This window comes from Lagenorhynchus albirostris, chromosome 12 (assembly GCF_949774975.1).
Source record: "Lagenorhynchus albirostris chromosome 12, mLagAlb1.1, whole genome shotgun sequence".
NCBI lineage: Eukaryota > Metazoa > Chordata > Mammalia > Artiodactyla > Delphinidae > Lagenorhynchus > Lagenorhynchus albirostris.
In genome coordinates this window covers 82,334,700-82,347,868 of record NC_083106.1, presented here as the reverse complement: position 1 = coordinate 82,347,868, position 13,169 = coordinate 82,334,700, and the positions used below count along the sequence as shown (strand labels likewise).

Sequence of the window (13,169 nt, the reverse complement as noted above, 5' to 3'; positions counted from 1 at the left end):
GTCTTAAAGGGAGATGTCCTGTTTAACTGTGCTCAGGTTTGAGATAGGGATTGTTGCTAATGAGGCCCTCCGGTGGGTACATCCAACTGGAGAGTGTGCCAAAAGACACCACTTCACCGGCCACCCGGAAGGAACCTCCAAAGAATTGCAAGAACTCATGTCATCAGAGCACTTGCTTTTCTTATGCAATCCACAGTACAGAAAAACTCCCTGGTAGCATATGCTGTAGAGCAGTCCTAGTACAGCACCATTACCTTTAAGCTATTGCTTTTCACAGTAGCATGCCTCTTTTTGAAAGGCACCATGTTGCGGACATGGAAAGAAGTAGGATTACAGATGGCACAGTTCCAACTTTCAAGGAGTGTATGATTAACAATGAATGCAATACGATGAGGAATGTGTCAGCTTGAAGGTGAATTTACACAAAAATGCAGTAGAAATTGAGTAGCAGTCTCAGAGACACCAAACTGAAGCATTCTATCAGACTAAGGGCTTTTTCTCCAGGTATTTTATTTTTAAAATAGATATTAAATCGTCGACCTCTAAGTGGAAAAGTAGACTTTTATCTATCCACTGTTATGGCCAAGGAGCAATAACTAGATGCAGACTTTGAATCCACACACACACGCACACACGCACACACGCACGCATGCACACACGCATGCACTGATTTACATAGTAACATTCACCTTATTAAGTGTATATAATTCTGTGAGTTTTAACAAATGCGTAAGTCATGTAACCAACCACCACAGCCAATATAGAAAAGTTCTTAGAAGAGAGAGAACAGTTATTATTAATTGTTGATTGTTGGTCACTTTGGAGGCAGTCTGCTGATTCTGAGGACTGAGAAATAATACGGAAAGGGTCAGAGGTCAAAGACAAGTGCATGAAATGGTGGACATGACTGCATCAAGGGGACCTCTTGACAGCCCTCTGCTATGAGAGAATGAGTGTTTTTACCTAAGTGGTTACCATGTCTCTATCAATGCAAACCTGCCTCTCTTGGTGAAGCTAGTAATTGAAACAAACACAGCTGTATTTATTTTTATTCAAAAGCTTATCTTCAGTGATTTTTTTAGTAGTCTAGGAAAAAGTAAAATTAGAAGAAAAAAAAGCATGCAAAATGTAGATTATCCATTCTTTGCAATGATGGCTTTTAAACCAATGTCTCCCACTATCTCAATGGCCTCAAAGAAGAACAGGTAAATGGCACATATAAGACTCTAAAAACATGCTGTTCTTGCTTCAAAGTATATTTGAAAAATTCCATAATGGATGTAAAGCAGCATTTTACAAAACTTAATCATCACCTTTGTACTGAAAGTCAGTATAAAAATCTCACTGCAAGAGTAATTTGTCTAAAATGTTTTAACTGCCCAACAGTAAGACCTTATAATCAAAGCGTCTTTTCTGTGAGAGGTATATAGTATTTCTTACTCACTAAATGAGCTAATCTTAGCTTTTTTCCACATCTTCTGTGCTATTTTTTTTAAACTACAAACCTTTGAAATATGCCAAAATTCCAAGTTATTTGTATCACACTTTAGTGGTTTAACCCTTATCACTAATTTTTGTTAGTTTTTATCTGATGTTATTTTCAGCTGCTGGCTCTCCCTTGAAGGAGGACTGCTCTACGCTTTTGTGGGACCCGCAGCTGCTGTTGTCCTGGTAAACACCGAAATCAACTTAGTTTGTTTTCTTAGCAAAGGAAGGTTACCTCGTTTGCATTAGAGAGACACTTCCGTATTGTGTAGAAATGTTAAAGTTCAATGAATCTTTGCTTAAATTTGAATGTTAACTGCCATTCAGTCCTTTATTACGCTAAAATATTCTTATTTTGAAGGCTGAAGAATTAAACGTGGGAGTGTGGGATTTCTCTTACAGGAATTTCACATTTGTGACGAAGTTTAAGTTTTGGTAAATTCTTCCTCATTAATGTATAGAATTTCATCATTATTATTTCAACTTCACACTACTCTGTATGAGCTACATAGTTATTAAGATCTCTTAATAATAACTGTGGCTGATACCAAATAGCAACAAGAAAATATATGTTCGTGGGTCAAAGTTTCTTAGCCTCCGTGCTGCAGACATCTTGAGCTGGACATTTCTTTGTTGTGAGGCTGTCCTGTGTGTTTATCAGCACCCCTGACACCTACCTACTAAATACCAATAATACCCTTCAGTTGTTAACAATCAGAAAATGTCTCCAGACATTTCTCAATGTTCTCTGGGGGCAAAAATCTCCCCCCAACCCCGGCCCTGGCCTCAGTTGAGAACCCCTTCCATATGTTATGCATAAGTTTTACAAATTTTTCTTTTCTGAATCAGAAAAGAATTCCTTTACATGTTTGTTTATAGGAACATGAAAATTTCCCACTAATCTGCCTTTCTTTCTCTCTCTCTGAATTTATTGATTACAAATCTTTCTTGCCTAATAAATCTTTGAAAAATGTTAGAGAGTAAAGAAATGATCTGAATGAAATACAAAGATCCATTTCGCTGTACAATTAGATTTCTAATTGAAAAGTTACCCTTTGGTTTCTTGAACAATTCATTCAATAAATTGGAAGCTAGCGATATCTTTCTTAATAACTCTGCGTGACTTTTCTTCCTGTAAAGCTTGTCCTTCCGCCTCTAAATTAAAACAGAGAGCAGGAACTGTTTGTGATTCACAAGAAAAAGAAAATCTAGGCATGAGGGTTAGAAGAGCATAGGGCAAATGAAACTATTGCACACATTTTTGTCTGCTGCATTAAATTTTTATTTAATCAATTGAATTATTGCCCTAGGCTACTAGGTTCACATACCTATAACCCTAAAATGAAGAAACAAAAAGTGTGTGTATAATTGAAAGATAAAAGGTCTTTGGAGTGGTGATGAATTCCCTCATGATTAAATTGTAGAGAAATAGAATCCATGGAATACACTTTCTATTTTTTAGTTCAAATAATAGACGTACAAAGATGAGTAACTCTTTCTCTTGATCAAATGGTATCTTGTAAGGAAGCTATGAAGAGTGACACCTAAGTCCTTACCTCACGGGTGCTTTGGATCTTCCTTACACCAGTCATTCAGCAGATTTCAGCTTTATGTTCCGTCTGCCCAAAGCATGTTGGAGAAGTGGAAGTTTCTTTTTTTATTAACTGGTCATCCTGCTTCATTTAAAACAGAAGTCTTGTGAACTGCTAGTTTCAGTGTAAAGGCTTCACCATTTGCATTGGGGGTCACACCAAGATTCTTTTGACCATGGAGGGTGAGGGGCAGGAAGGCAAAAAGGAGAAAATATTTCTCCTTGATTATCTATCTTGGTTCCAGCATTGTACTGGATTCCTTTATCAGGAAGCTCTGGTAGGTTAGAGAACCGGGAGCTCTTAGACTAAAGCTGCTACATATAGACCACAGTGGGGCTTCCCTGTTGGTCCAGTGCTAAAGAATCCACCTTACAATGCAGGGGACGTGGGTTCGATCCCTGGTCAGGGAGCTAAGATTCCACATGCCGCGGGGCAACTAAGCCCGTGTGCCACAACTCCTGAGCTCTCGCGCCTCAACAAGAGAGCCCGCGTGCCACAACTACAGAGCCCACGCAACCTGGAGCCTGCGTGCCACAACTAGAGAGAGAAAACCTGCACGCGGCAACGAAAGATTCTGCATGCCTCGTGGAAGATCCCGTAAGATCCTGCATGCCGCAACTAAGACCCGACGCAGCCAAAAATAAATTAAATAAATAAATAAATAATAAATAAATCTTTAAAGAAAAATAGACCACAGCAATCTCTACAGCTTTTTACAATTTGACTTGAGAAAGACAACTATGTGTGATTTCGTTTCAGCTGTATTATGCAAAAGACCTTTTGAGTGGGTGAGAGAGTCTTAGGAAAGGCTGAGAAGGGTTCAATAGAGCACATTGTAAAAATTAGTGTTAGTGTACATCTTAAAGGATGCAGCTGAGTTGAATTGGCTTTCTCCTTTGTCTAGAAAAGCATGGTGCATTAAAATGCTCCCTACCTCATGGGAGAAATAGCTGCACACTGTGCAGAATCGAGGTGTTCTGTTCTCCCAGCTGGGAGCAACAACAAATCCTTAGCACCTTTGGATCCAGGGCTCACCCTAGCCACACACTGCGAGACAAAGTCTTTTGATTCCCAGGCATAGGGTAAAACTCATTAACCAATTTATTTTATTCAAGGATGACTCAGAGAGAAGAATGCCAGCTTGGCATAGTATGGCAATTTAAAAGTTCGGCAGTTGAATGTTAATTTCCTCAGTGTAAGCTGCAAAGCATAGAAATTAAATGTGCTTAATGCACTTTAAAACATTAAGGTCACACACCTTTCCAACTCATGAGAATCCTTTAAGAGACAGACACTAACACCACTGTTAAAGTGTCCCATTTTCCTTTACACACTTGTAAAATATTTGAGAAGTGCTTCCTATCACTACCATTGTGAGTACATAATTCTGCCGAGGTTGTGAATGGATAAAAGTGGGTTTTCAGGAAAAATCAGGGACCCGATCCCCTTCAATATCATTGAAAGGCCAACCTTTGTTTCTATTTGACAGGTCAACATGGTGATTGGCATTTTGGTATTTAATAAACTTGTTTCAAGAGATGGGATCCTAGATAGAAAGCTGAAACACAGAGCCGGGTAAGCTGCAACTGGTGGATTTCGAAGGGTCTTAACCAGTGCGTCCCATACTCCAATCCCAGGTCACCGACTGCATTTGACCGTGCCTTGAATTTTGTTCTTGACAAACTGGTGTGTATGGTAGATTCTGTCATTCAAGTTTCCAATGGGCTATTCCTAAAGAGGTGTGACCAAAATCTGAAAATAATTAAAAAGACCATTAAGAAAATCTGGATTTGTTTGTGCATATTGCCTCTTTGTAAGATAAGATTAAATGTTAAGACTAGCCTTGAAATTCTTGTCCTTGGGTGCGGGCTTCCAAAGACCTCCTAGTTTTAGTCACAAAGGACAGTAGGGTAGATTGAACATAATTTCAGTATGGGACACAAGAGAATCAGGACAAGCAAACCTTAGGAGGGCAAAATATTACATTTTCTTTGATTCATTGTATATATCAGAAAAAGTCTTCACTTGAAATAATCACTTCTGAAACACTATTCTTATCATATGTATTCATTTTTATGACATGTTCCCTATAACTTGCTACAAAGAGTTACTCATAATTGTCACTTGCACATTTTAACCACTTATAAAATTTTGAAAAGCATATCCTTTAATTTTACTGTCATTGTAATATCACCACATCTAATGACTTAATAACATTTCATGAGCAGGTTGATAGCAGCTTTTTAAGGTTATGTTGTTAGCTCATATAAATTTGTAAAAACTTGAATGAAATATTAATGCCTTTGAGTTTCCCTTTGTATCATTTTTTATAAAAAGTTTATAGCTTTCTCCTTTCTGTTTGACTGTACTTTCATTCAAAACTTAACCCTTAATTGTTCTCATTTCTTTAATAATTTATGTATTCTTTAATAGGCATAGTATTTTATCACTGACTGGTGGGAATTTCAAGTCCTTTGTGTATTTATAATCTATGTAATTATTTATAAGACAAGATAGTCCAGGCAGTTTTTTTTCCTAGTAAAAGACTAGGTTTAATGGCTTTCAGTATAAAATTGGATATCATTCATATCAAGCATTAGAACTTGCAGTGATGAATAAAAACATCATTGGAGGTTCCTTTCTGAGGGGGAATCACTTCCTATCTAGAGACTGTCTTCACTTCAGATGAATCTCTAAAGCAACTTGAAATAGGCAGACTTGAACTTGTACAGACACTGAGCTTTCTATACCATGTGAACTTGAAACTGTCACACTATTACTCATTAGTCTGACATATGGTTAGAATTGGAGCAATAGCTACTTCCGTTATTTCTTGCCTAGATTAATCATGTTAGAATAAATTGTTCATATTGGGTACTGGATATAGAAACTCAGTTCTGCCACTAGAGGTGTAGACTTGTATAATTATTGTTTTTAATTGGGGGGTGGAGTGGGTTAGTGGTTAGGATAAAGCTTTAAAATAAAATAGAAATCCACGCTCAGTATTTAGCTCTGCAGTTTCCTAGCTGTGTGTGGGGATAATAACTCTCGCCTCATAATAGAGTCTATGAAATACAATGTGTATAAAACTTTCATTAGAATTTCTAGCAAATAGCAAGCACTCACTCAGCAGGTGGTGGCTATTGTTATGATGGGTGAAATGAAGAAACCAAGCTGCACAGCTGGCTTGCAAAGGACCCTGAACTTCTGTCAATCAAGCATCCATCATTCCACCATTCCTGACACCGAAGTCAGAAAAAGAGACGAGATTATCAGAATGAGCTTAATGCTAAGGATTTATTAAACTCAGTCAGAATTTTTTGCTCATTTGATTATTTTATACGTAACATCCAGTTCGATTCACATAGCTCTTTGGAAGAGATAATATAGGTTTAGGAGAAATGACAACATTGTCATATTATGAATTTAGAAATTATCCATTTCAATCTACATAATAATTTTTAAACCTTTATTTCTAAAAATATCATTAGAAGTTACACCTGTTTTACTGGAAAAACTGAGTCAAACAGTTTTTTGTTTGTTTTTTTTTCTGGTACAAAGGCCACTGCTGGAGAAATAGGGATGATGTTAGTACAAGTTGTAGAAGCAGAATGCTGCTTACTGTCCAAAGCAGAAAAGGACTATTAACAAATTAATGACTCTAGGCTTAAATATTTTTTCTATAGTAGAAAATCTTATTTTAGCTTAAAGATTGAAATTTGCTCTCTATTCCAAAGTGTGATTGAATGTCTTTTTTTAGAAGATATGAGTATTTGCAGCTAATTTTTAGTTCACAGAAAAGCAGTGGGACCAGTAATAAAGACTTCAGTGAAGAACAAATAATCAGAATTATCTAAAGAAACATTTGGCAGGAAGCTAATTGATTAACTTAACAATTGATCTCCCTAATTGTAAATATTGACCATTTCAGGTTGTTTGTGTGTGTGTGTGTGTGTGTGTGTATGTATATGTATATATATATATATATATATATATATATATATATATATAAAACAAGTGTTTCTTTTGAAACATTATTATTTATTTAGAATCAAATATGGTACCAAGATGTTCCTCCTCCCATTTTATCTACTTCTTCTATCTATTTCCTTTCTTCTTTTTATCATCAATTATTAGAACCTGCCAGGCATATAGTTTATGCTCAGTAAAGATTTATAAAGGAATGAGTGAATGAATATTTAAATAATAGTACAATAGCTTGACAAGTTTTGTAATACCCAAACTAGATTAACTTTTTCTGACACATAAGTGTATTTACCAAGGGGGAATTTATTGCAAATATCAACACATCTTATATAAAATGATAGTTGGAAAGAATGAAAACAAGATACAATGACATGTGTCTTTTTAGAACATCTCAAGTAAAATATTTTATTTTCTCTTTTTTTTTCTGCAACAGAACTTTCTCATCTACTATTTTAAAGTATATATTGTGGAGACCACTTGTCTAGGCATTCTCCTGGGAGCAGTTTCACACACACACCGGCCATTGGGGCATTCATGAACCAAACTGGGTAGACTCTTATTACTTCTTATTTGGAAAAGTCTGGACACCTGTGTCTAGTACATATGTCCTGGGTTGAAACAGTAAAGTGAACGGTTTAGAATCATATTCTCCACCCCCATATCTAACTCTGAGAGCTTTGATTTTTCTCACGGGATCTACAGGTCAATTTACTTAATAGCTTTCAGATTTATCATCTCATCCAAGTGCAATTCAACAGTGAAGGCACGTCTTTGAAAGAAACCAGACTTTCTGAATTAGGAGCCCCTTATGACTTTCTCTGTTCTGCCATTTTTATTTTACACATAGTAATACAGGCCCACCACAATATTATTTTTTTGAAAAACCTACTGGGCAAACCTATATTTTAGACATAAACATCACATGGGAATGGACAAGAGACCACAGAAAATTATTTTAAAGTGTTTTGAAATTTGATTCAAGTAATTCTTTTTGGTTTTTCCTAAAACTATAGGGTTCTAAAAATGAGTCATTTTCAAAGGACTTTTTTCTAAAGAAAAATGTGTCAAGTTATTCTATGTAGTGTGACTTTGCTTCTATGAGATAATAGATTGAATCTGAATTTACCTGCAATATCCTCTAGACTTGAATAGACCATTTAAAAGCTATTGGAGTCTATGACAAAATGTGCAGAAAGAATATTTTGAACTTGGTGATTATGTTAAATGTGTTTTATTAAAGCAGAAAACTATCACTCTTTTTATTATCAACTAATATTTCATCAAATTTCATCAGCCCCTATATTCAGATCATCCTAAAATATAGACAGTACATTGATGCTATAAGAAATTTCCAAATATGAATATGTTGAGATAAAAGCTACATCTTCCACAAATGACTAAAAGCCTAAAATATATATCTCCCTATATTGGACTTCTGAGATACATGTGTACATTTCAGAAGGTTTTAATTGATATTTTGTGTCTTCTGTAAGTGACATTGAAAATATTTGAAGCTAGGAATCCTTACCTGTTTGATTATCAAGGGTCTGAATAAAGGGTTTTCACTGTATGTCTACACAAACACATGCTTTTGTTTAACTCAGTGTATTGGGCAACTTTGATCTGTAGACACAAGGGCCATTTATGGTGTAAATTATGGAAATATGCTTCTCATGTAACAAAGGCCCATATTATTAAGCGGTGAATGTTACAAAAATAATGTGTAGTGTAAATGCATCTTTAACACGACAGAGAGCATTCTTCTTTGATAAATATACTTTTCTGCATGAAATCGTATTTAAAAGCTAACTTGCAGTGGCAACTTTTTTTTTGGTGACGATTCAATATTTTGTTCTTTTTGTGGGTGTTCTGTTTGTTTGCAGTCAGATGAGTGAGCCTCATAGCGGTTTGACGCTCAAATGTGCCAAGTGTGGAGTAGTTTCAACAACAGCTTTGTCAGCCACCACCGCCAGTAACGCCATGTTAGTCCCAATCATTTACATCTTCTTGTGACAAATCTTTTACCGTGCATGTGAGAAAATGCTACGATGGAAAAAAAAAAAATCATGTTTGCTAATATTAGAGCTAAGAGCATACTTAAATATTTATAGTTTGCAACGGCTTTTGTAACGATTGTGGGATTGTTTATCAAAAAATAAATAAAACTATCAAATGTTATCTGCTTTGTGGTTTCCAAGTTAATGTCTTGGTGCCACCTACAAGAATGCTTTGTTGAACTGGGGTTTGGTTATCGCCTGGGGCATACGTATGTGCAGCTACGTAATGTCGCTTCCTCTGTGTTCCAACAGGGCGTCTCTTTGGAGCTCCTGTGTGGTGTTGCCCCTTCTGGCTCTGACGTGGATGTCTGCAGTTCTGGCCATGACAGACAAACGCTCCATCTTGTTTCAAATACTTTTTGCTGTGTTTGATTCATTGCAAGGCTTTGTGATTGTCATGGTCCACTGCATTCTCCGGAGAGAGGTGAGAAAGATCATTCTGCAAGAGAGAAGAATGATACCTAGAAGAGTATTTTCCATGTTAACAAATAGGATCTTTTCTTTTAATAACTTGATCTTCAGGTTAAAACTGGTCTCCTCTAAAGACAATCGTTTGGGAGTCAACGCTAAAGAGAAATGAAAAGGCAAAGGCAAAGTTCAAGGGGTCTCCTTGGACTCTGAAAGTGACAGATTAAAACAGATGGGGTGATGCAAGGAAAAACGCAACCAGAGGTGCCAAGAGCCAGGGACAGTGGGTTCAAGAGAGGCTATGATGCAATCATAGGTGTAGATAAGAGCATGGGCGGCGTACCTAAAATGTAATTGCGATGGTATTTCTTAAACCTGTTCCTTAACTCATGCTTCTACACACAGCATAACCTCATTCCTCATACCTGACAGACTTTGTTTTAGAAAGAAAATGTTGAAGATGAATGAGGGGTTCTTTTGTCTCTGTACTAAGGTGCGGTTAAGGTTACTCAAAGGGGATGATTTTGATATGGATGTCAATGCTCAGAAAATACAAAATATGGACACAGTGGAGCATGATTGGGCAGTAATTGTCCCCAAGGACTGTAGGTCTATAATCACAGTGCTTCTCCAGGTCCTGGTGAGGTTTGTTGGCAGCAGTGAAGGAAAGAAGTCATCCTTCATGAGACACTAACCTGCACCAAATCCATCAAGATCAGTGATGGAGTTCAGACTTGAGTTGTTTAGGGATAAAATATTGTTTTCCAACTGGTGCAACAATTATTCCGAGTGCTTGCAAGCACCAATACGGTGTTTACAAGGTTTAGGAATCATTTGAGCATTTACTCTGGGGACGGTGGTGACTAAAACACACAGTGACACAGTGCCATGCTAGTAATTTTGAGAAGATGGTCTCCACTGTCATTTCACATTATCTAGCTTGTTTGAGAATTTTATTGTGATGTGCACATTGCAAAAAGACACATGTGCATCTGAGTACACATCCTATAGCTTTCACATTGATGAGTGATGGTAAGCAAAGGTTTTTACCTCATTTACCAGATGAGGAGAACAGTATTTCTGAGCTACTTTAGTATAATACAGATGTCAGCAATAAACCCTCATGTGTATTCCAAGAACATCGTAGGATGAGAAACAATGAAAACAGAAGAATGATTTCACATTGCAAGCGGAATGGGGGATTTCATCACTTAAAAAATCTGATGTAGGTCTTTGTTACCAAGACATCACAAATTTCTACCTAGAATATCAGCACTAAAAATCTTCCAAGTTGATTTTTTTATAGACCAAAGTTGCTTAAAAGTTAAAAAAGAAATTGAGCTATGTTCTTCTCCAACCGTAACTATCCTGAGAGTCTTCTGTGTTAATGTTATGTCTAATATGTTAATGTTATCTCTAATATGTTTATGTAACAAAATTGTTCCAAGTGTGTAGACACATGGTACATTTTTGATGGACGATTAAGGATGAATAGTGTGGGCTGTAAGCAAGCTCCGTGATTTATCTGCATGAGATTTTCAGAAGATATTAATACTTTAGGTGTTAAAGAGGAAAAAAATATCTCAACTCTAAATAAGCCTCTCTTTTTCTTCAGAAATAAGCTCTCTAAAAAGCCTTGGGCTATGATCAAAATATTCAAGTTTTAAAGTGACAGATATTTTGTTGGCTGATTCGCAAAGTTGTGCTGCTTACATGAAGAAAAATATTTGGCACAAAATTTCAATTCCATCAGAACTTTCCCATACTTGCTAATTGGACTAATAATTATCAAAAACATGATTTAAGGGTAATTAAATCATATAGTAAATGCTTCTGTTAAATAGGTGTCTGTAAATCTATATTTTCTGTATTTATTGGGAATAAGACTATGGATATTGGCCCTGTTATTATTGCATTTTCAATGATTAGTTCAAATTGAATAATTTTATAGTTGATAAATCAATAGCAGAGTGTCATGTCTCTCATTCCAACACTGAAATGGAAACTTGCATATCTAGTATTTTTTCATTGACCCTTAAAAATACCCTGTAACAGTGCTATAAATACACAGAGCAGATTTCAGTTATAGGCAAGTCTCTCAGAATTCCTCAGTGGCAATTGTTACCGAAAAACCAAAAGAACCCTGTTTAAATTTTGCAAATCCCAAAGACCACATCATAAGGATGTCTCACTGAATTCATAGAAATTCTTTCTGACCTTCTAAATGTGTGTTGCCCGACACTAGCAATGGGTCTATCTCATAGTACCTGTGATCACACTGCTCTAGCATTAACCACAGTCCAGGAGAATAAGGCATCTTTCCATGTCCTTGCTATATCCTGTGAACAAACATCTCATAAAAATAGACAAAAGCAAATAGTCTCAAAAGCTACCTGTAACATATTGTATAATGACTCAAATCTAGTGATCTACTTGATAATCCCATAGGAGATGCTAGGAATACAGTTTTATCTCTACTGCTTTCTTCACTTTAAAATATTTTCGTCATAATAATTCAAGATAATTTGTATGGACTTTTTCTTTCTTTCTTTCTTTTTATTTGTTTAATATTTATGGTGTTCTTGATGTATGCCAGCATCTAAGCTAAATGTTTATTTTTTAAATATTTATTTATTTATTTATTTGCCTGTGACATGCAGCTTGTGGGATCTTATTTCCCCAACCAGGGATTGAACCCGGGCCCTCAGCAGTGAACGCGCAGAGTCCTAACCACTAGACTGCCAAGGAATTCCCTGGTCTTTTTCTTTCTTAAAAGTGTATAAGCAATGTAAGGAATATTTCCTTCAATTTAGAAAGGGACTGGGTACAGATAAACATATTTCTGTTTCTGTGTATTTTTGATACATACTAACATAAAATGGTTGTTTGTAGTCTTTAATGATTCATCCAATATGAATTCAAAAGGCTTTGGAAGCAACCTATGTGTCCATCGACAGAGAAATGGATAAAGAAGCTGTGGCACATATATGCAATGGAATATTAGCCACAAAAAGAAACGAAATTGAGTTATTTATAGTGAGGTGGATGGACTTAAGACTCTATCGTACAGAGTGAAGGAAGTCAGAAAGAGAAAAACAAATACCATATGCTAACACATATACATGGAATCTAATAAAAAAAATGGTTCTGAGGAACCTAGGGACAGGACAGGAATAAAGATGCAGATGTAGAAAATGGACCTGAGGACACGGGGAGTGGGCAGGGTAAGCTGGGACGATGTGAGAGAGTGGCATGGACATATATACACTACCAAATGTAAAATAGATAGCTAGTGGGAAGCAGCCGCATAGCACAGGGAGATCAGCTCGGTGCTTTGTGACCATGTAGAGGGGTGGGATAGGGCGGGTGGGAGGGAGATGCAAGAGGTTGGGGATATGGGGATATATGTATACATATAGCTGATTCACTTTGTTGTACAGAAGAAACTAACACACCACTGTAAAGCAATTATACTCCAATAAAGATGTTAAAAAAAAAAGTCAAAGATAAAACAACAGAAAAAGGCTTTACCCATATTGACTTTTACAGTCTTCTATGAAGCAGGTGGGTCTGCACAGAGGGGAAGAGAGCCTTGCAGTTTAAGGGGAAAAGAAATGAAATACTGTAACTGTGGCATTTT

General features: G+C 36.4%; 1 protein-coding gene across 1 annotated transcript in view; it reads left to right on the top strand.

Moving 5' to 3' along the window:
* ADGRB3 (adhesion G protein-coupled receptor B3) overlaps positions 1–13,169 on the top strand; it is a 791,667-nt gene that overhangs the window by 738,090 nt on the left and 40,408 nt on the right. Inside the window, exons 21-24 of the mRNA XM_060167396.1 lie at positions 1,605–1,671; positions 4,567–4,652; positions 8,948–9,046; positions 9,374–9,545. Of these exons, the coding sequence (XP_060023379.1) occupies positions 1,605–1,671; positions 4,567–4,652; positions 8,948–9,046; positions 9,374–9,545 (424 nt within the window). The remainder of the gene's footprint in view (positions 1–1,604; positions 1,672–4,566; positions 4,653–8,947; positions 9,047–9,373; positions 9,546–13,169) is intronic.